Genomic DNA, 23,237 nt, shown 5'->3' on the forward strand with positions numbered 1-23,237 from the left:
TGTGTGTTTAATAAAGAATATTTGAAACAGAAAAGGCTCTGCTGAGATTCGAACTCAGGATCTCCTGTTTACTAGACAGGCGCTTTAACCAACTAAGCCACAGCGCCTGTGGGTTGCAAGTATGTTGCAGGTAAGAACACCGCCACACGTATTTATATCAAACATGTCTCATTCATTTCACCCATATCTGTCTTGCAAAATCACGTCACAAAACAGATGTTATTTACTAATATTGGAATCGATATGGACTCCTTCAATTGTCTAGCAACAGGGTTTCTTAAGCTATGTTTTGGGACCCAAAGTGGGCCTGAGTATGTGAGAGGTGGGGAGCGCGATATCAGTAACCATTTTGAGTCACAAGCTATTTCTTCTTAATTTCGGTCTTCCGAGGACAGTACATTTTTCATTTGGGTCTCGAACTGAATAAACTCAAGATATTCCGACATGGATTCTTAAACTATGGTTTGGGACCCAAAGTGGGAATATTGCGAGATATGAGTAAACATTCAGAATTTCATCATCATTTTTGTCGTTTCGGGGAAACTACATTTCTCAGTTGGATCTCGAGATTAAAAATGGTAAAAACCTAATGGAAGAGTTCTTGAGTTTCTTAGCTCACACAGTAAGTTTCAACTCATTGAAAATACAACCCTTTTGAAATGGCAATTCTTTGCCGTGAAACGGATTCAGACCGTGGTTCCTGCAGCCACAACGCAGAGTACGAAACACTATAAGATCACAGCGAGCTACCAAAGATTGCTTGTAAAGCCTACTCATGCTCTGACAGAGACCTGTACAAGCTGGCTGAACTCTTTATTGAGCGCTCGAAATGAATCAACTGAAGAACCAGTTGAACTTAAGACAGTTGGTATGTTGTAATTAATTGAAAAAGAAATCTAAAAGTAAAATAATGAAATTATTAAATATATAAATATTAGGATGAGCAATGTCGGAGTCGCATTGACTAAAATACAGTAGAATAGAATTTATAAATACAGTATCTTTTCACGCCACTTCAATACAAAGGGATTTTCGTAGTAAGTTAGGATTGCATTTTCATTAACCCTCACCTTAACCAGTCACCTAAACATGATTTAGCTGTGTTTTGAATAGATTCCACAATCCGGATTTGAGCTAATGCTTGATCGTCTCGTCCTCGACAGCGTGCACCCATGCTGAAATCTACACCCACAATGACGTATAGAAATGTATTGAAGTGTCCCAAAACTACACAACCATGCGGACCACCACAGTCATCCAGCAGCCACAGGGGTCTCTAGTGCCCAGCCTTATTCACCTGGCGGTGCTCAGACCCTCCCACAGGAAACTCCAAGCCATGGCGAGGTGTTGATTCAAACCCAGGCCAAGGGGCGCCCCCTGCACTTCAGGGATGCGCCTTAGCTGGATGCCCCTCCCGAGAACCCCTGCTCTTAACTTTTAATTGTATTCTACTTTGATTGTATGTTGTATTGTCCCTGCCTGCAAACAAAGTTTTACCTTGGGATAATAAAGATGGGTTTGAACTTGATTCTAGGCTATGAAACATACTGTATATTTGAAATATATATTTTGCAAAAAGACTGAAATCCTTAAATCTTTATGTGTTTTATTATTTGTATTAGTGCGTGTGAATGACCTGTAATTTTAGGTCATGGCATTTTAAAGCAGATTACCTGAGTAAAAAAAACAAAGAACATTTTAACGTTGAAATAAGTGCCTATCATAGCGCACATAGTGGTACAAAAGCAGAAAAGATCAATAAGACAGCAACAGATATAACTCCCTATCTGTTTGACAGGAGAAAAAACAGAACACGAGAGCTTTTGATTGGAGGCAACTCTAAACACTAATTACACAAGTAAACACTTCCATGTGCTCTCTGTCATCCACAGGCTTGCATCCCTCTCTTCACACATAAAGAACAAGCGCACCATCCCTTGTTCCCAATCAAGTCGGTGGCTGTCGGAGATGCTGAAGAAAAGGCAAGAGTGTGTTACGTTGAATTGACGAGGCTTGAGTCGGAAGAAAACAAGTGTGTTTTCAAGTCGAACGAAGATTATTCGGTGGTGACACAGTCTATGCGTGCAGAAAAAGCTTCCTAGCTGTTTCTGTCTGGTTGAATATCCACCACACAGAGACACATTATGGAAAGAGAAGAATAGAGAAACACATAACATAGGCTACAGCATAAAAGCCCTTCATAATAAATGTTTCCTCATTGCATACATGTAGGACGTATAAACAACAGATTTCCATAAAAAAAGTAAAGAGTAGGCATCTTCATTTAAAATCTTAGTGCAAGTAACAGTAGCTAAAAGTATCAATAATGATAATACACATCACAATAACGTCTCCTCTTTCAACATTCTCACAGCCATCTCTACCACAAAACAGGGGCAGAAAAATAAAAATGACCGTCCTCTTCTTCCATACCAACACATTCTTCCCTTTCCTCTAAATCTGATACTTTATCCTTGAACAAACCTGAAGGCAAAATACTGTACACAATCCAAAACTCCCACAATAAACCTACATTTCAGCACAGCCACAGAACACATTCAGTACTAACATCCTAGCTGACCCAGGTGTAGGATTCAGTCCTGTGCTGTAGGAGTTATGGGTGAGGGGTCAGTTGACCCAGCCGTAGGGGTAGAAGCCATTCTTCTCCCACAGTTGGCAGCGCTCAGCAGAGTAATCATGGACCACAGAGAGGGTATGGTTCAGGAGAGCAGTGGCTGCTGGGTACTCTGGCCACTGCTCCGGCATCTTACCTGCAATAGAGGAGGAGAGAGGGATGGAACAAACAGAAGAAGAGATGGAGGGATAGAGAGAACAGAAAGAGAGGAGAGGGATAGAGAGATGAGGAAAGGTATGTGGTAAATGTCTAATTCCAATGGTCTGAGCTGAATGAACACTGAGTTCAACCAATCTAGGAGAGGTGTTTGTGTTCCAGCCCCTGCCCCTCTCTCACCCTCCTTAGCGAAGTGGACGAGGTGCTCTGTGAGGAGCTTCTGGAAGGCACTGTCCTGGGCGGAGAGCGGTCCCCCCAACAGCTTCTCTAGACCCCCGAAGAAGGTGAAAGAGTCCAGGCCGTGGAAAGAGAACCGGCTGGGGAAAGACCACAGACCCTCTGAGGAGTTGACGGCACGAGATGGAGTGTGTGTCACCACGTACCGATACACAGGACTGTGGAGGGCCGCTGGGAACACACACACACATAAAACAAACACACAAAACAAACACACGCACACACACAAGCAGTTCAAAACTCTATCCTATCACTACTGTTCACTAACAGATGAGTGATTACATCAGTGAAAGGTGGACAGGAGGCATTTCCAAAGCATTCTAATAGGTGTCTTCTCTGAACAACTACCTCTCTCCTTAGTGCCCATTCTAATTGCTGTCTTCTCTGAACAACTACCTGTCTCTCTAAAGAGACCATTCAAAAACAACAAAAATGCCATCCATTATCATAGAGTTAACCCATTGGCTCACGTGAATCTCCTGGCTCTCAGCGTAGCCTACCTGCAGCCCTCTTGGCCAGGTCGTTGTTTGGGCAGGTGACCCTCATGTCCGACACCATCGTGGTGTAGGCCCTCTCTGGGCAGCGGTCAGGAGTGGGGCACAGGGCCGAGCTTGGGTACAGATCCAACGCCTCCTTAGGAAGACGCTCGCTGAAGGGGCTCAGTTTATCTGTGTGGGACACAGATGAGAGGCTTTGGGAAAGGGGCAATATGGTAGCAGGAATAAACTGTAAAGGGCGGCAGGGTTGAAAATATGAGAGAGAGACGGGTAATGGAGAAAAGAGTTGATGCTGGATTTCCTGGGTTTCAGTGGCCACAAGTGATGAGGGAGAAAAGGCCCAGTTTAGCAGGAGCTACTTTCCCACAGCCATAAACTTCCTCAACAGCTCAATGGACTATGATGTAATCACTGTTTTCTGTTCAGTCTTAGTTTTCTGTCTGTCTATCTGTTAATGTCTGTTTTTTTATTTTTTTTTATTTTTTATTTATCTCTTACAGGTCTACGATGTTTGATAATGTGGAGATTCATTTCCTCCTTGGAGAAAAATCTAATCAAATCTAAATAAGGCATTTTACAGATTGATCGATATTGACCCTGAGGTTACCGTATTCTTATGCTCACCTGTCACAAACCACCCGTAGTCTCCCCATGTCCACATGGAGATATTCTCATATGGTGGGCTAAAGCGCACACACACACACACACACACACAAACACACACACACACAAACACATACGATTATAAAGTGAATTATGTATTTCTAGGTCAGCTTCTGTAGATAATACTTTTTTTCCAGACCACGCATAATACTTACAAAAAGTCAGTCTCCTGCTCAGTGGTCCCTACGAGGAATGGAACATCGTTGAAGACTCCTCCTTTCTCCCACATCTCAAAGGGAGGGGCTGGGAGGACATGCCTGTCCACCACTGCTACGGGCCCCACAAAGCGGTCCTTAGTGGGCAGGTCCATCAGATCATCTGCCCCCCACGACGGGTACTCCTTCCATGGGATGGCCTAGAGCGGAGTGGAGAGAGACCCACATGAAGCCCGTTTCTCCCTTAAGGCAGATTGGACAGTTTACGTTGTCGTACTGTCTGTACCCGTAGTATCAGTGTGGTGGAGAGCTTCCGGAGGCAGGCCAGGTCATTGCAGCCAGTCTTGTTCAGGAATAGCAGGTTGTCTGCCTCTGCCTTCTCCAGTGATGCGTTATACACATAGGAGCCGCTCATATCCACCGCCGCACGAAACAGACCCTTTGCCAGCGGAGACATCATCAGAGTCCACACCGACGTCCCACCTGTGTGTGTGTGTGTGTGTGTGTGGAAGGGTGATGGGAAGAGAGTAGACAATGAGGGTTAAAAATTCTAAAGCAGTTAAGGAGGCTGTGTTCATTCCTTCAGCCAACTATACTGCTACAAGCACATGCTAACATAAAGTAGCATATTTTGTTTTCATCCTTTTCAATGTTCGGTAAAAATGGTTGTATCATAACAAAAAGAAAAAAGGTGCACACTAACTAAATGTTCATTCATACTTCATTGACAGTACACTCACGTAGCCCATAGAGGCTTATAATAGCTGGTATTTTATTACCTGAGCTTTGACCAAATATGGTGACTTTACTGGGGTCTCCTCCAAACACCTTGATGTTCCTCTGGACCCACTGCAGAGCAGCTATCTGGTCCATGAAGCCATAGTTTCCTGGGTGGGGGGGGGAAACCAATTAGAGATTAAAATCACGTCGAAATACCGCTTTGATGTGGCCTCGTTTTCCTATGTCCTAGTTCCTATTTTCAGAAGCTTCATCTAGCCTAGTGTACCTAAAGGTTCCTGGTGTCAATACCCTGAACCCTTTCAGATCAGAAGGGAAATAGGAGGTATTCAGATATGGAATCTTTCTGTTCTCGCCGATGACTGTTTTCAACTCACATTCACGCACAATGTTTTTATGTGATTTTACGGGTTGTTCCATATCAAGCTGTATGTGTGTGTGTGTGTGTAAAGCATAAATGGTGTAGTGACCATGAGAAATAAAAATATTAACTTTTTATCAAGCAGACAAATACAGTGCATTAGGAAAGTATTCAGGCACCTTCACTTGTTCCCCATTTAGTTACATTACAGCCTTATTCTAAAATGGATGAAATCCATCTTTAACTCTTCAGTCTACAGGCAATACCCCATAATGACAAAGCGAAAAACAGGTTTTTAGAATTTTTTTGCACATTTATTATAAATAAAAACAGAAATACCTTATTTTCATAAGTATTCAGACCTTTAGCTATGAGAGTCGAAATTAAGCTCACGTGCATCCTGTTTCCATTGATCATTTTTTATTTTTTTATTTTTTATTTCACCTTTATTTAACCAGCTAGGCTAGTTGAGAACAAGTTCTCATTTGCAACTGCGACCTGGCCAAGATAAAGCGTAGCAATTCCACACATACAACACAGAGTTACACATGGAATAAACAAAACATACAGTCAATAATACAGTAGAACAAAAGAAAACAAAAAGTCTATATACAGTGAGTGCAAATGAGGTAAGTTAAGGCAATAAATAGGCCTTGGTGGCGAAGTAATTACAATATAGCAATTAAACACTGGAATGGAAGATGTTTAGAAGAGGAATGTGCAAGTAGAGATACTGGGATGCAAAGGAGCAAGATAAATAAATGCCAGTATGGGGATGAGGTATGGGCTGTTTTACAGATGGGCTATGTACAGGTGCAGTGATCTGTAAGCTGCTCTGACAGCTGGTACTTAAAGCTAGTGAGGGAGATGTGAGTCTCCAGCTTCAGAGATTTTTGCAATTCGTTCCAGTCATGGGCAGCAGAGAACTGGAAAGAAAAACGACCAAAGGAGGAATTGGCTTTGGGTATGACCAGTGAGATATATCTGCTGGAGCGCGTGCTACAAGTGGGTGCTGCTATGGTGACCAGTGAGCTAAGATAAGGCGGGGCTTTACCTAGCAGAGACTTGTAGATAACCTGTAGCCAGTGAATTTGGCAACGAGTATGAAGCGAGGGCCAACCAATAAGAGCGTACAGGTCGCAATGGTGGGTAGTGTATGGGGCTTTGGTGACAAAACGGATGGCACTGTGATAGACTGCATCCAGTTTGTTGAGTAGAGTGTTGGAGGCTATTTTATTACATTTACATTTAAGTCATTTGGCAGACGCTCTTATCCAGAGCGACTTACAAATTGTTGAATTCACTTTATAGATGACATCACCGAAGTCGAGGATCGGTAGGATGGTCAGTTTTACGAGGGTATGTTTGGCAGCATGAGTGAAGGATGCTTTGTTGCGATATAGGAAGCTGATTCTAGATTTAATTTTGGATTGGAGATGCTTAATGTGAGTGTGGAAGGAGAGTTTACAGTCTAACCAGACACCCAGGTATTTGTAGTAGTCCACGTATTCAGAGCCGTCCAGAGTAGTGATGCTGGACGGGCGAGCAGGTGCGGGCAGGTGCAGGTGCGGGCAGGGATCGATTGAATAGCATGCATTTAGTTTTATTTACATTTAAGAGCAGTTGGAGGCCACGGAAGGAGAGTTGTATGGCATTGAATCTCGTCTGGAGGTTAGTTAACACAGTGATCAAAGAGGGGCCAGAAGTATACAGAATGGTGTTGTCTGGGTAGAGCCGGATCAGAGAATCACCAGCAGCAAGAGCATCATCATTGATGTATACAGAAAAGAGAGTCAGCCCGAGAATTGAACCCTGTGGCACACCCATAGAGACTGTCAGAGGACAGGACAACAGTCCCTCCGATTTGACACACTGAACTCTATCAGAGAAGTAGTTGGTAAACCAGGTGAAGCAATCATTTGAGAAACCAAGGCTGTCAAGTCTGCCAATAAGAATGTTGTGATTGACAGAGTCGAAAACCTTGGCCAGGTCGATGAATACGGCTGGACAGTAATGGCTCTTATCGATGGCGGTTATGATGTCGTTTAGAACCTTAAGCGTGGCTGAGGTGCACCCATGACCAGCTCTGAAACAAGATTGCATAGCGGAGAAGGTATGGTGGGATTCGAAATGGTCAGTAATCTGTTTATCAAATCAAATTTATTTGTCACATACACATGGTTAGCAGATGTTAATGCGAGTGTAGCGAAATGCTTGTGCTTCTAGTTCCGACAATGCAGAAATAACCAACGAGTAATCTAACCTAACAATTCCAAAACTACTACATTATACACACAAGTGTAAAGGCATAAAGAATATGTACATACAGATATATGAATGAGTGATGGTACAGAACGGCATAGGCAAGATGCAGTAGATGGTATCGAGTACAGTATATACATATGAGATGAGTAATGTAGGGTATGTAAACAAAGTGGCTTAGTTTAAAGTGGCTAGTGATACATGTACAGTGGGGCAAAAAAGTATTTAGTCAGCCACCAATTGTGCAAGTTCTCCCACTTAAAAAGATGAGAGAGGCCTGTAATTTTAATCATAGGTACAATTCTGAAGAATTGTACCCTCACGACGCTCTCTGTGTGGGTGGACCAATTCAGTTTGTCCGTGATGTGTACGCCGAGGAACTTAAAACTTACTACCCTCTCCACTACTGTCCCATCAATGTGGATAGTGGGGTGCTCCCTCTGCTGTTTCCTGAAGTCCACAATCATGAAGCATGTGTGAACAGCAGACTGGGATAAGGATTGATTGAATATGTCCGTAAACACGCCAGCCAGCTGGTCTGTGCATGCTCTGAGGACGTGGCTGGGGATGCCGTCTGGGCCTGCAGCCTTGCGAGGGTTAACACGTTTAAATGTTTTACTCACGTCGGCTGCAGTGAAGGAGAGTCCGCAGGTTTTGGTTGCGGGCCGTGTCAGTGGCACTGTATTGTTCTCAAAGCGGGCAAAAAGTTATTTAGTCTGCCTGGGAGCAAGACATCCTGGTCCGTGACGGGGCTGGTTTTCTTTTTGTAATCCGTGATTGACTGTAGACCCTTCCACATAATTTGGCTTTCGAAGACCTTAGAAAGACAGGGTAGGATAGATATAGGTCTGTAGCCGTTTGGGTCTAGAGTGTCACCCCCTTTGAAGAGGGGGATGACCGCAGTAGCTTTCCAATCTTTGGGAATCTCAGACGACACGAAAGAGAGGTTGAACAGGCTAGTAATAGGGGTTTCAACAATTTCGGAAGATATTTTTTAGTAAGAGAGGATCCAGATTGTCTAGCCTGGCTGATTTGTAGGGGTCCAGATTTTGCAGCTCTTTCAGAACATCAGCTATCTGGATTTGGGTAAAGGAGAAATGGTGGGGGCTTTGGTGGGTTGCTGTGGAGGGTGCTGGGCAGTTGACCGGGGTAGGGGTAGCCAAGTGGAAAGCATGGCCAGCCAGCCGTAGAGAAATGCTTATTGAAATTTACAGTTATAGTGGATTTATCGGTGGTAACAGTGTTTCCTAGCCTCAGAGCAGTGGGCAGCTGGGATGAGGTGCTCTTATTCTCCATGGACGTTACAGTGTCCCAGAACTTTTTGAGTTAGTCCTACAGGATGCAAATTTCTGTTTGAAAAAGCTGCCTTAGCTTTTCTAACTGCCTGTGTATATTTGTTCCTAACTTCCCTGAAAAGTTGCATATCACGGGGGCTATTTGATGCTAATGAAGAACGCCACAGGATGTTTTTGTGCTGGTTAAGGGCAGACAGGTCTGGAGTGAACCAAGGACTATATCTATTCCTAGTTCTATATTTTTTGAGAGGGGCATGCTTATTTAAGATGAGGAAGGCACTTTTAAAGAATAGCCAGGCATCATCTACTGATGGGATGAGGTCAATGTCATTCCAGGATACCCCGGCCAGGTCGATTAGGAAGGCCTGCTCACAGAAAGTTTTTTAGGGAGCGTTTGAAAGTGATGAGGGGTGGTCATTTGCAGGCAATGAGGCAGTGATCGATGAGATCTTGATTGAAAACAGCAGAGGTGTATTTGGAGGGCGAGTTAGTTTGGATGACATCTATGAGGGTGCCCGTATTTACTGATTTGGGGTTGAACCTGGTAGGTTCATTGATAATTTGTTTTAGATTGAGGGCATCAAGCTTAGTTTGTAGGATGCCCGGGGTGTTAAGCATGTCCCAGTTTAGTTCACCTAGTAGCACAAGCTCAGAAGATAGATGGGGGGCAATCAATTCACATCTGGTATCGAGGGCACAGCTGGGGGCAGAGGGAGGTCTATAGCAAGCGGAACCAGTGAGAGACTTGTTTCTGGAAAGGTGAATTTTTAGTAGAAGCTCAAATTGTTTTGCGACAGACTTAGATAGCCTGCAGAGTTCTGTATTACTATCTCTGCAGTAGATTGCAACACCGCCCCCTTTGGCAGTTCTATTTTGGCGGAAAACGTTATAGTTAGGAATGGAAATGTCACAGTTTTTGTTGGTTTTCCTAAGCCAGGATTCAGACACGGCTAAGACATCTGGGTTGGCAGAGTGTGCTAAAGCAGTGAATAAAACAAACTTAGGGAGTAGGCTTCTAATGTTAACATGCATGAAACCAAGGCTTTTATGTTTACAGAAGTCAACAAATGAGAGCACTTGTGGGGTGGGAGTGGAGCTTGGCACTGCAGGCCCTGGATTGACCTCCACATCACATAACAAGCTAAGTTAGTAGGCCGGGGCTAAACAAGCTTGCAGCTAGTAGACCGGGGCAAGCTAGCAGTTAGCAGGCCGGGTTAGCAAGCAAGCAGTTAGCATGGGCTAGCAGTTACAGACCAGGCCGGTAAGCTAGCAGTTAGCAGGCCGGGCCGGAAACTAGCAGTTAGTATCATCCCTGAGATGTTTCTACAACATGATTGGAGTCCACCTGTGGTAAATTCAATTGATTGGACATGATATGGAAAGGCACACAACTGTCTATATAAGGTCCCACAGTTGACAACTGTCTATATAAGGTCCCACAGTGAATGTCAGAGCGAAAAACAAGCCATGAGGTCGAAGGAATTGTCCGTAGAGCTCCGAGACAGGATTGTGTCGAGGCACAGATCTGGGGAAGGGTACCAAAAAATGCCTGCAGCATTGAAGGTCCCCAAGAACAGTGGCCTCCATCATTCTTAAATGGAAGAAGTTTGGAACCACCAAGGCTCTTCCTAGCGCTGGCCGTCAGCCAAACTGAGCAATCGGGGGAGAAGGGCCTTGATCAGGGAGGTGACCAAGAACCCAATGGTCACTCTAACAGAGCTCCTCTATGTAGATGGGAGAACTATCCAGAAAGACAACCATCTCTGCAGCACTCCACCAATCAGGCCTTTATGGTAGAGTGGCCAGACAGAAGCCACTCCTCATTAAAAGGAACATGACAGCTCATTTGGATTTTGCCGAAAAGGACTCTCCCACCATAAGAAACAAGATTCTCTGGTCTGATGAAAGCAAGATTGAACTCTTTGGTCTGAATGCCTAGTGTCATGTCTGGAGGAAACCAGACTCCGTTCATCACCTGGTCAATATCATCCCTACAATGAAGCATTGTGGTGGCAGCATCATGCTGTGTGGATGTTTTTCAGCGTCAGGATCGAGGGAAAGATGAACTGAGAAAAGTACAGAGATCCTCGATGAAAACCTATTCCAGAGAGCTAAGGACCTCAGACTGGGGTGAAGGTTCACGTTCCAACAGGACAATCAACCTAAGCACACAGCCAAGACAATGCAGGAGTGGCTTTGGGTCTGAATGTCTCTGAATGTCCTTGAGTGGCCCAAACAGAGCCTGATTGAACATCTCTGGAGAGACCTGAAAATAGCTGCGCAGCGATGCTCCCCATCCAACCTGACAGAGCTTGAGAGGACCTGCAGAGAATGGGAGAAACTCCCCAAATACAGGTGTGCCAAGCTTGTAACGTCATACCCAAGAAGACTCAATACTGTAATCGCTTCAAGAAAGTACTGAGTAAAGGGTCTGAATCCTTATGTAAATGTGATATTTCACAGAAATCAAAAAAAAAAGTTTTTCCTTTGTCATTATGCGGTATGGTGTGTAGATTGATGGAAAATAAAACAATTTAATCAATTTTAGAAGGCTGTAACGTAACAAAATTTAGAAAAAGTCCAGGGGTCTGAATACTTTTCGAATGCACTGTATATCACCTCCAGCTATCCAAATCACATTAAAGCTCATTAAATAGATATACACAATTTTAAACAACGTCACTGAGAGAACAAACATAAACATCATGAATATTTCATCACTCTGTTGGTGTTAGAAATAGCTTGTTAAAAGATTAAAACCTTCCTATTATCATATCTTAAATACAACATGATCTATGTTGTGTGAAACTGCTTGAGACATCAACACCTTGTTTGGCAATTCTGTAAAAACGTTAATGTGCCAACTGCTAGAGACTGACCAGAGGTATTGGTGGGGGAGCCCTCCCTCAGTAGCTCCAGGGCCAGGAACCCAAATGCGTTGAGCCTGTAGTTAAAGCTGACATAGACCATCCCTGTCTGGGCTGCTAGCTCCTCTGTGGGCGAGTAGCCCTCCTCTCCTCCACTAAGCATGTGAAGGTAGCCCCCATGAATCCAGACCATGACGGGTAGGGCAGCGTCGGGGGTCAGGGTGGGGGTCCACACGTTCAGGAAGAGGCAGCTCTCCTGGCCAATCACCTTCCCCGTGTCTGAGAGCGGCTGCACCTGGGGACACTTGCTGCGGAAGCGGGTGGCATCCCCCACACCGTTCCCACACCAGGGTTTGGCTGGAGGGGCCCAGCGACGTTCCCCAATGGGGGGAGCAGCGTACGGGAGGCCCTTGAACGAGTAGGCCCCATTCCTCTGCAATGATAAAGACGACCAATAGTATTTCATTAACTAGGAGTGTTCACTGGAGGTAATTCCGTATAAGCTCACATGATCAAGGCACATGTCACTGAAACATTCCACTCCTCAATTGTAACGGTTTTCATGCGGTGAAGGAGAGTCGGACCAAAATGCAGCGTGTAGATTGCGATCCATGTTTAATGAAAAAACGTAAACACGAATCAATACAAATACTACAAAACAAAAGAACGTAACGAAAACCGAAACAGCCTATACTAGTGTAAACAGATACAGGAACAAGGACACTAAGAACAATCACCCACAAAACACACAAAGAATATGGCTGCCTAAATATGGTTCCCAATCAGAGACAACGATAATCACCTGACTCTGATTGAGAACCGCCTCAGGCAGCCATAGACTAACGCTAGACATCCCACAAAACCCCAAGACAAAAACACACCACAATAACCCATGTCACACCCTGGCCTGACCGAATAAATGAAGAATAAACATAATATATTTCGACCAGGACGTGACATCAATCCTTTACCATCTTCTATTACAGGGTTCCCCAACAGGCGGTGATCTTGTTTATTCAAATTTTATTGTTGGACATAAAAGACTGTAAAAAAATATAAGCAAATCAGCTTCAATTGATTTTAATTTTGGAAATCTGTTTCAAAGTATTCCCATGCATAATAGATATACACTCAGTGGACAGATTATTAGGTACACCCATCTTAGGTCAGACCCCACTTTTCCTCCAGAACAGCCTGAATTCTTCGGGGTGTGGGTTATACAAGGTGTCGGAAATGTTCCTTTGTCAATTGGTATCAAGGGACATAACATGTGCCAGGAAAACATTCCCCACATCAATACACCACCGCCACCCGCCTGTACCGTTGACACCAGGCAGGATGGGGCCATGGACTCAGGCTGCTCACACCAAATCCTGCCATCATTATGACGCAACAGGAATCCGGGATTCGTTGGACCAGGCAATGTTTTTCCATTCCTTCATTGTCCAGGGTCTCACCCTGGAGACACTTCTTCTTGTTTTTCGTTGGTAGGAGTGGAACACAGTGTGGCTGTCTTCCACAATAGCCCAACCGTGACAGGAACTGACAAGTTGTGCGTTCCGAGATGCCGTTCTGCTCCGTTATTTGCCTGTTTGTGGCCCCGCTTGTTATCTTGTCATTCTCCTTTGACCTCTCATCAACGTGCTGTTTTCGCCCACAGGACTGCCACTGACTGTTTTTTTGTTTGTCGCACTATTCTCGGTAAGCCCTAGACACTCTCGTGGGTGAAAAGCCCAGGAGGCCGGCCGTTTCTGAGATACTGGAACCGGCGCGCCTGGCACCGACGATCACATCACGGGGTGAACGGGGTGGTGTACCTAATAAACTGGCCACTGAGTGTATGTGATCGTATACAAATGGAAGCAAGGTTTGAAATAATTATGTTTTAGTCAAATATTATATCCATTTGGGCTTCTTGCGGTCGATTTGCAGTTTACAAATGATTTGTAATTAAGTTCCAGCCCCGTGACCACCCGCTGAATAAAAAAAATGAACGGCCTGCGACTGAATCTAATTGATGATCCCTGTTCTATTAGGTCTCGATGCTTTTTACATTGTAAGCATATGGGGGAGAAGCCATACAGTACAATTGGTTAAAAATGTTTAATATGGCTGAACATTGTTTTTTTGTTGTAAAGCTGAACATTGTTTCTACTCTTTCCACCAACAATGTGCAGACATCAACCCACCTGTCTCCCCTGGAACTCTCCACAGTCAGTAGTGACCTGGGCTGAGCCAGGGGGCAGAGTCTGGGCCACGTAGGCCAGGTACCCAGCCAAGGTGAGCAGGGATAGCACCCCCAGGCAGACGAGGAAGATGCAGCGTCTGGACAGGACCAGGAATGGGCTGACGTAGTGTCTGCGACGCACATACTGCACCTCCTCCTCTCCTTCCTCTTGTACCAGATAACGATACTCTGTCCCCTCAGGGACCTCAAACACGTCCTCATTCATCTTGGCTCTATGAGGGAAGCACACAGGGGAGATCAGTGCAGAGCAGGGATTTGCACAGTAGATTAGGCCAATAAGGCAGTTTTAGGACAACATGCAGGATTAGGGTAAATTCCAATTCAGTTTTATTGAACCTTTATCCAGGTTAGTCTCATTAAGATACAATCTATTTTTCAAGAAAGACCTCTCTTCATGGGACAAATATTGAAGGAACTCATGAAGTGGAGAATTTGCCATTCATTTGAATTACACACCATCCCAAACGAACCCCTAGCCCCCATAAACTAATATGGCTAGCCCCCTACCAAAACACTCTTGCTCATGGCCTCTTGTCATCTGAGAGTATCCAAGCTACACAATAATAACGCTATCACTAGTGTACTTGAAAAGTAGCAGACGGTTTACAATGAGTTTGTAACGGGTTAATAGGTAGCATAGTAAATTGATGATAAATAATCTATAACTGTATGGCTAACTGTATGGAGAACAATCAAGTGTAAGGTTCATCCACAATAGTTAAGACTTCAGGTGACGCCTATGTGAGCGAATTTCTTTATTGCATTGTTAGAGGATCGAGCGCGCAGTTAAAAGCAGCAACGCTGGTTTCCCACGTCCTGTGAAACAATGTTGCAATCGTTCATGGGCACACCATATTCCCAAAGAAGGAAAATCTAAAATCACCTCATTACAAAATTGCGTTTTTTATTTAAAGATGATAGGAGTTTCATGCATGGCAATGATGATAAACAATATTATTACTCACACTAAGGCAGGATTTCTAACTGCTTTTAAAGGCTCATTTGACTTGTCTCAGGAATGCCTACCGTTAAACTCCATGAAACAAAACAATGTAAACAAACCTCATAAACATTAACTTCCATTGTAGTCTAGAAAAACACTACAAGTCTAAAATACCGTTTATATAAATGTTGCCGTAACGTATGCAATGATAACTTACAATATTCAATCCAGTTGTTCAAAAACAACTTTTGACGCAGCTACTGTGTGTGATCCCTCAACTAAAAATGGCTGCTGGGTAACAACTTGTTTTTTCTTCATACTTAAAGGGACAGTTTACATTATAAGAGGATGTCTATAGCACATTTATGACTTCATAAATTAAACACATTCAGAGGTTTAAAAAGTGCACAATTGTCATACTTGAGTAAAAGTAAACCTTAATAGAAAACGACTAAAGGAAAGTACAAATAAAGTCAAAAATACTTAAATAGTACTTTACTTTAACCTTTTTATACTAAGAAAGTCAGTTAAGAACAAATTATTATTTGCTGTATAAATGAAGCTTGATTTGAAACTGGAAAATGAGCTGAACGCATACTATGACTGACAGTCCATACTGTATATTTCGCATTGCATCGACCAAACTTTTTCAATCCATTTCTCCTTATGCATGGTCATATTTTTGGAGTACCCACACGGTCCCCACGTGCTTTCCCAAGTGTGTTTTATCTGGGCTGAAGATGGGTACATATCCTGCATATTAGCTAGTTGTTTCCCCACACTTGTTGTTACTAATTTAGCTAACTTACAGTTTTGTCTGTCATTTTTTTTTCACTGCTAATTGATGTGATAAAGTTCGCTGGTAAGCCAACCACAAAAGGGATAAATATCAGAATTGCATAATAAACCAGCCAGTCAGTTTACCATCAATCAATGCTTCAAAAAGAGAGCCCTTTTGCCGTGACATTGTGTATCGCAATGCCGTGACCCGGATTCGAACCGGGGTTGCTGCGGCCACAACGCAGAGTACTAACCACTATACGATCACGGCGAGCTACCAGGACTCGTGTGTTGGGCGGAGATTTGGAGCTATTCAAACCTGCACAAACAGCCATGCAACGAAATTGGCTTTAACTCGCGACTCATTTGCGGATAGTTGGGAACCGGTGCCTCGAGTTAGACAGTTTACCGAACGGGAAAAAATATAAATAGACCAATCTCTGCAAAATTCACTCCACTTATTCAGTTGAGTTCACACTGCCAATTCAAAAAGTGCCCTTATGCCGTGACATTGTGAATTTCAATGCCGTGACCCGGATTCGAACCGGGGTTGCTGCGGCCACAACGCAGAGTACTAACCACTATACGATCACGGCGAGCTACCAGGGCTTGTATATGTAGAGGTGAAATCGATCTACTCAAGCAGGCCTTCACTGTGACGTGGCTGAGGTGGTTAAATTCCAAAGTCTGACGTTACACTTTGATACCAGTTAGATTACAGCAAGTGCTTGTGTGTCTGTGGGACAAATTGGGTTATTCAAGCATGCAGTGACGAGGACAGGCACAGCTGACTTTTTGGCTTTCCACTCAAGGGGTCTCCCACAAGCCCTGGTAACTTGCCATGATCATACAGTGGTTCGTGCTCTGTGTTGTGGCCGCAGAATCCGGGTCACGCCATTTTGATACACAATGTTACGGCAAAAAGTTTCCTTTTGAATGACTCAAAGTACCAACTGTGTAATCTAAAATATTAACACAACATATAAAGTGTTGGTCCCATGTTTCATGAGCTGAAATAAAAGATCCCGGTCTACAGTCTATGACTTAGGTGGCTGGAGTCTTTGGCAATTCTTTGGGCCTTCCGATGACACCGCCTGGTATAGAGGTCCTGGATGGCAGGAAGCTCGGCCTCAGTGATATAAGCACTATCCTCTGTAGCGAATTGCAGTCGGATGCCGAGCAGTTGCCATACCAAGTGGTGATGCAGCCAGTCAAAATGCTCTCGATGGTGCAGCTTTAGATATTATTTGAGGATCTGAGGTCCAATGTCAAATCTTTTCAGCCACCTGAGGGGAAATAGGCATTGTCTTGCCCTCTTCACTAATGTCTTGGTGTGTTTGGACCATATTTTTCACATACAAATCTTTATATGTCCGAACTAAGAATAATATAGGCTTCCCGAAAGTAACATGGTCGCTGTGGTAGAAAGTTTATTTTGATTGTCGAAATCTGCATTTATCAAAATGTAAACAGGATTATTAGGGAAATTGTTCTTCTTGCAAAGCATGTCGACGTTTAAATCAAACTATTATATAAATCTGACTATTCACAATAATCATAATTTGTGTGTGTACTCAGTGCTGGCCAAGTTTCTATTGGTCAGTCATCGGGCGCCACACTACACGATAAAGGCAAAACATTTCTTTCATTGTCGGAGTCTACGACCGCACGTGGCGGTGCTTAATTGGAAGAACTAGACCCTGTCACACTGAAGGAGCTGGGAGAACCTTCCAGAAGGACAACCATCTCTGCAGCACTCCACCAATCAGGCCTTTATGGTGGAGTGGCCAGACGGAAGTCACTCCTCAGTGAAAGGCACATTGCTCTCTCTTCTCGTCATTTTCCGAAGATGATTCTCCAGAGCTGTGAATAATGAATGGTAAACTTAACCCCATACTCTGCTGCCAGTGGACTTCTGGCAGGACAGGAAGTGTCAGTATGTTTGCCTGTTCTTCCTGTCCCATATGCACAGTGACGATACTCTGGGCCTGAACTAGACCTGGTCCAACACACCCATCTTTCCATTCTCTTTTCCCTGTGTTCACATCAGAGAATGATAGATTCATCCTCTGGAGTTTGGGGGAACCCAATATGTTGCCCCTGGAGGTTGACCGTCACCCTCATGGATGCTAATCATTGTCCAGGGGAGGGCATGTTCCTATTCCAAGGATACTTCAGAACCGTACTCTACACTAGCAGAGCACTGTATTCCACTGTACCACACAATACTCTACAGGGGTCAGAACTAACTCTATTCTACTACACAATACACTGTTGAGTCTCTCTAGTCTAACTAGTCAACAATGGTATTTAGCCACATTTTCCACATCAAGGCAACTTCATGCTTGAGTAGCCTAATATCTCCCCCTCACACACAAGCCCTGGTAGCTTGACGTGATCATATAATGGTTAGTACTGCTCATGGCAATGCGATTCACGGCTTGAGGGCGCATTTTGAATGAGTTCAACTGAGACTCAACCATATGATGTCGCCATGAGCAGCTCTGCAGATGAGCACAATGATAGACTAACACAGAGTATCAGCCCATGCATAGCTTCGGGACGAGGTGGAGAAGTTTTCGCTTTGTGCTTCAATGCTCTTAGTTGCAAAAATTGACCCGATACAGCTGTTCACTTTGTGACTCTGCCTTTAAACTGTAGCCAACGAAACTAGATGTATAGTATGGTAACCTACACTGTTATCAATGTCTGCTTATTTAATGTTATAATGACAGCGGTATAGTAATTATTTATTCACCAGTGGTCAGTGGCACCCTTTCCACAATCTCTGCAAAATTCACTCCACTTATTCAGTTGAGTTCACCCTGCCAATTCAAAAAGAGCCCTTATGCCGTGACATTGTGAATTTCAATGCCGTGACCCGGATTCGAACCGGGGTTGCTGCGGCCACAACGCAGAGTACTAACCACTATACGATCACGGCGAGCTACCAGGGCTTGTATATGTAGAGGTGAAATCGATCTACTCAAGCAGGCCTTCACTGTGACGTGGCTGAGGTGGTTAAATTCCAAAGTCTGACGTTACACTTTGATGCCAGTTAGATTACAGCAAGTGCTTGTGTGTCTGTGGGACAAATTGGGTTATTCAAGCATGCAGTGATGAGGACAGGCACAGCTGACTTTTTGGCTTTCCACTCAAGGGGTCTCCCACAAGCCCTGGTAACTTGCCATGATCATAATGTGGTTCGTGCTCTGTGTTGTGGCCGCAGAATCCGGGTCACGCCATTTTGATACACAATGTTACGGCAAAAGTTTCCTTTTGAATGACTCAAAGTACCAACTGTGTAATCTAAAATATTAACACAACATGTAAAGTGTTGGTCCCATGTTTCATGAGCTGAAATAAAAGATCCCGGTCTACAGTCTATGACTTAGGTGGCTGGAGTCTTTGGCAATTCTTTGGGCCTTCCGATGACACCGCCTGGTATAGAGGTCCTGGATGGCAGGAAGCTTGGCCTCAGTGATATAAGCACTATCCTCGGTAGCGAATTGCAGTCGGATGCCGAGCAGTTGCCATACCAAGTGGTGATGCAGCCAGTCAAAATGCTCTCGATGGTGCAGCTTTAGATATTATTTGAGGATCTGAGGTCCAATGCCAAATCTTTTCAGCCACCTGAGGGGAAATAGGCATTGTCTTGCCCTCTTCACTAATGTCTTGGTGTGTTTGGACCATATTTTTCACATACAAATCTTTATATGTCCGAACTAAGAATAATATAGGCTTCCCGAAAGTAACATGGTCGCTGTGGTAGAAAGTTTATTTTGATTGTCGAAATCTGCATTTATCAAAATGTAAACAGGATTATTAGGGAAATTGTTCTTCTTGCAAAGCATGTCGACGTTTAAATCAAACTATTATATAAATCTGACTATTCACAATAATCATAATTTGTGTGTGTACTCAGTGCTGGCCAAGTTTCTATTGGTCAGTCATCGGGCGCCACACTACACGATAAAGGCAAAACATTTCTTTCATTGTCGGAGTCTACGACCGCACGTGGCGGTGCTTAATTGGAAGAACTAGACCCTGTCACACTGAAGGAGCTGGGAGAACCTTCCAGAAGGACAACCATCTCTGCAGCACTCCACCAATCAGGCCTTTATGGTGGAGTGGCCAGACGGAAGTCACTCCTCAGTGAAAGGCACATTGCTCTCTCTTCTCGTCATTTTCCGAAGATGATTCTCCAGAGCTGTGAATAATGAATGGTAAACTTAACCCCATACTCTGCTGCCAGTGGACTTCTGGCAGGTCAGGAAGTGTCAGTATGTTTGCCTGTTCTTCCTGTCCCATATGCACAGTGACGATACTGTGGGCCTGAACTAGACCTGGTCCAACACACCCATCTTTCCATTCTCTTTTCCCTGTGTTCACATCAGAGAATGATAGATTCATCCTCTGGAGTTTGGGGGAACCCAATATGTTGCCCCTGGAGGTTGACCGTCACCCTCATGGATGCTAATCATTGTCCAGGGAGGGCATGTTCCTATTCCAAGGATACTTCAGAACCGTACTCTACACTAGCAGAGCACTGTATTCCACTGTACCACACAATACTCTACAGGGGTCAGAACTAACTCTATTCTACTACACAATACACTGTTGAGTCTCTCTAGTCTAACTAGTCAACAATGGTATTTAGCCACATTTTCCACATCAAGGCAACGGCATGCTTGAGTAGCCTAATATCTCCCCCTCACACACAAGCCCTGGTAGCTTGTCGTGATCATATAATGGTTAGTACTGCTCATGGCAATGCGATTCATGGCATGGGGGCACTTTTTGAATGAGTTAAACTGAGACTCAGCCATATGATGTCGCCATGAGCAGCTCTGCAGATGAGCACAATGATAGACTAACACAGAGTATCAGCCCATGCATAGCTTCGGGACGAGGTGGAGAAGTTTTCGCTTTGTGCTTCAATGCTCTTAGTTGCAAAAATTGACCCGATACAGCTGTTCACTTTGTGACTCTGCCTTTAAACTGTAGCCAACGAAACTAGATGTATAGTATGGTAACCTACACTGTTATCAATGTCTGCTTATTTAATGTTATAATGACAGCGGTATAGTAATTATTTATTCACCAGTGGTCAGTGGCACCCTTTCCACAATCTCTGCAAAATTCACTCCACTTATTCAGTTGTGTTCACCCTGCCAATTCAAAAAGAGCCCTTATGCCGTGACATTGTGAATTTCAATGCCGTGACCCGGATTCAAACCGGGGTTGCTGCGGCCACAACGCAGAGTACTAACCACTATACGATCACGGCGAGCTACCAGGGCTTGTATATGTAGAGGTGAAATCGATCTACTCAAGCAGGCCTTCACTGTGACGTGGCTGAGGTGGTTAAATTCCAAAGTCTGACGTTACACTTTGATGCCAGTTAGATTACAGCAAGTGCTTGTGTGTCTGTGGGACAAATTGGGTTATTCAAGCATGCAGTGACGAGGACAGGCACAGCTGACTTTTTGGCTTTCCACTCAAGGGGTCTCCCACAAGCCCTGGTAACTTGCCATGATCATAATGTGGTTCGTGCTCTGTGTTGTGGCCGCAGAATCCGGGTCACGCCATTTTGATACACAATGTTACGGCAAAAAGTTTCCTTTTGAATGACTCAAAGTACCAACTGTGTAATCTAAAATATTAACACAACATGTAAAGTGTTGGTCCCATGTTTCATGAGCTGAAATAAAAGATCCCGGTCTACAGTCTATGACTTAGGTGGCTGGAGTCTTTGGCAATTCTTTGGGCCTTCCGATGACACCGCCTGGTATAGAGGTCCTGGATGGCAGGAAGCTCGGCCTCAGTGATATAAGCACTATCCTCGGTAGCGAATTGCAGTCGGATGCCGAGCAGTTGCCATACCAAGTGGTGATGCAGCCAGTCAAAATGCTCTCGATGGTGCAGCTTTAGATATTATTTGAGGATCTGAGGTCCAATGCCAAATCTTTTCAGCCACCTGAGGGGAAATAGGCATTGTCTTGCCCTCTTCACTAATGTCTTGGTGTGTTTGGACCATATTTTTCACATACAAATCTTTATATGTCCGAACTAAGAATAATATATGCTTCCCGAAAGTAACATGGTCGCTGTGGTAGAAAGTTTATTTTGATTGTCGAAATCTGCATTTATCAAAATGTAAACAGGATTATTAGGGAAATTGTTCTTCTTGCAAAGCATGTCGACGTTTAAATCAAACTATTATATAAATCTGACTATTCACAATAATCATAATTTGTGTGTGTACTCAGTGCTGGCCAAGTTTCTATTGGTCAGTCATCGGGCGCCACACTACACGATAAAGGCAAAACATTTCTTTCATTGTCGGAGTCTACGACCGCACGTGGCGGTGCTTAATTGGAAGAACTAGACCCTGTCACACTGAAGGAGCTGGGAGAACCTTCCAGAAGGACAACCATCTCTGCAGCACTCCACCAATCAGGCCTTTATGGTGGAGTGGCCAGACGGAAGTCACTCCTCAGTGAAAGGCACATTGCTCTCTCTTCTCGTCATTTTCCGAAGATGATTCTCCAGAGCTGTGAATAATGAATGGTAAACTTAACCCCATACTCTGCTGCCAGTGGACTTCTGGCAGGTCAGGAAGTGTCAGTATGTTTGCCTGTTCTTCCTGTCCCATATGCACAGTGACGATACTGTGGGCCTGAACTAGACCTGGTCCAACACACCCATCTTTCCATTCTCTTTTCCCTGTGTTCAGGTCAGAGAATGATAGATTCATCCTCTGGAGTTTGGGGGAACCCAATATGTTGCCCCTGGAGGTTGACCGTCACCCTCATGGATGCTAATCATTGTCCAGGGGAGGGCATGTTCCTATTCCAAGGATACTTCAGAACCGTACTCTACACTAGCAGAGCACTGTATTCCACTGTACCACACAATACTCTACAGGGGTCAGTACTAACTCTATTCTACTACACAATACACTGTTGAGTCTCTCTAGTCTAACTAGTCAACAATGGTATTTAGCCACATTTTCCACATCAAGGCAACTTCATGCTTGAGTAGCCTAATATCTCCCCCTCACACACAAGCCCTGGTAGCTTGACGTGATCATATAATGGTTAGTACTGCTCATGGCAATGCGATTCACGGCTTGAGGGCGCATTTTGAATGAGTTCAACTGAGACTCAACCATATGATGTCGCCATGAGCAGCTCTGCAGATGAGCACAATGATAGACTAACACAGAGTATCAGCCCATGCATAGCTTCGGGACGAGGTGGAGAAGTTTTCGCTTTGTGCTTCAATGCTCTTAGTTGCACAAATTGACCCGATACAGCTGTTCACTTTGTGACTCTGCCTTTAAACTGTAGCCAACGAAACTAAATGTATAGTATGGTAACCTACACTGTTATCAA

The 23,237-nt window shown here is 44.1% G+C and overlaps 1 protein-coding gene and 4 non-coding genes across 5 annotated transcripts; all 5 read right to left on the reverse strand.

Moving 5' to 3' along the window:
- Positions 1 to 1,589: 1,589 nt before the first annotated feature.
- On the reverse strand, positions 1,590 to 15,364 carry si:ch211-71n6.4 (para-nitrobenzyl esterase). The gene is made up of 10 exons (XM_064956275.1): positions 15,275 to 15,364; positions 14,056 to 14,326; positions 11,879 to 12,299; positions 5,123 to 5,230; positions 4,630 to 4,826; positions 4,344 to 4,543; positions 4,150 to 4,208; positions 3,529 to 3,696; positions 2,972 to 3,199; positions 1,590 to 2,771 (listed from the first exon to the last, which is right to left on the reverse strand). The coding sequence occupies exons 2-10, from the start codon at positions 14,317 to 14,319 to the stop codon at positions 2,629 to 2,631; spliced, it is 1,788 nt and encodes a 595-aa protein (XP_064812347.1). The 5' UTR covers positions 14,320 to 14,326; positions 15,275 to 15,364; the 3' UTR covers positions 1,590 to 2,628.
- Positions 15,365 to 16,036: 672 nt separating this feature from the next.
- On the reverse strand, positions 16,037 to 16,108 carry trnah-gug (transfer RNA histidin (anticodon GUG)). Its single transcript has one exon. It is a non-coding gene; the product is annotated as a tRNA-His (tRNA).
- A 253-nt stretch (positions 16,109 to 16,361) lies between these two features.
- trnah-gug (transfer RNA histidin (anticodon GUG)) lies at positions 16,362 to 16,433 on the reverse strand. The gene has a single exon. It is a non-coding gene; the product is annotated as a tRNA-His (tRNA).
- A 2,276-nt stretch (positions 16,434 to 18,709) lies between these two features.
- Positions 18,710 to 18,781, reverse strand: trnah-gug (transfer RNA histidin (anticodon GUG)). Its single transcript has one exon. It is a non-coding gene; the product is annotated as a tRNA-His (tRNA).
- Positions 18,782 to 21,055: 2,274 nt separating this feature from the next.
- trnah-gug (transfer RNA histidin (anticodon GUG)) lies at positions 21,056 to 21,127 on the reverse strand. The gene has a single exon. It is a non-coding gene; the product is annotated as a tRNA-His (tRNA).
- Between the last annotated feature and the right edge of the window lie 2,110 nt (positions 21,128 to 23,237).

The sequence above is a fragment of the Oncorhynchus masou genome, chromosome 33 (assembly GCF_036934945.1).
Source record: "Oncorhynchus masou masou isolate Uvic2021 chromosome 33, UVic_Omas_1.1, whole genome shotgun sequence".
Taxonomy (NCBI): domain Eukaryota; kingdom Metazoa; phylum Chordata; class Actinopteri; order Salmoniformes; family Salmonidae; genus Oncorhynchus; species Oncorhynchus masou.

Coding starts and splice junctions, on each gene's coding strand:
- si:ch211-71n6.4 (XM_064956275.1), bottom strand. CDS start 14,319: ATGAATGAGGACGTGTTTGAGGTCCCTGAGGGGACAGAGTATCGTTAT. Junction 12,300..14,055: donor GAGAGTTCCAGGGGAGACAG/GTGGGTTGATGT, acceptor TTATCATTGCAG/AGGAATGGGGCCTACTCGTT. Junction 3,697..4,149: donor CTACGGGTGGTTTGTGACAG/GTGAGCATAAGA, acceptor TGTCCCACACAG/ATAAACTGAGCCCCTTCAGC.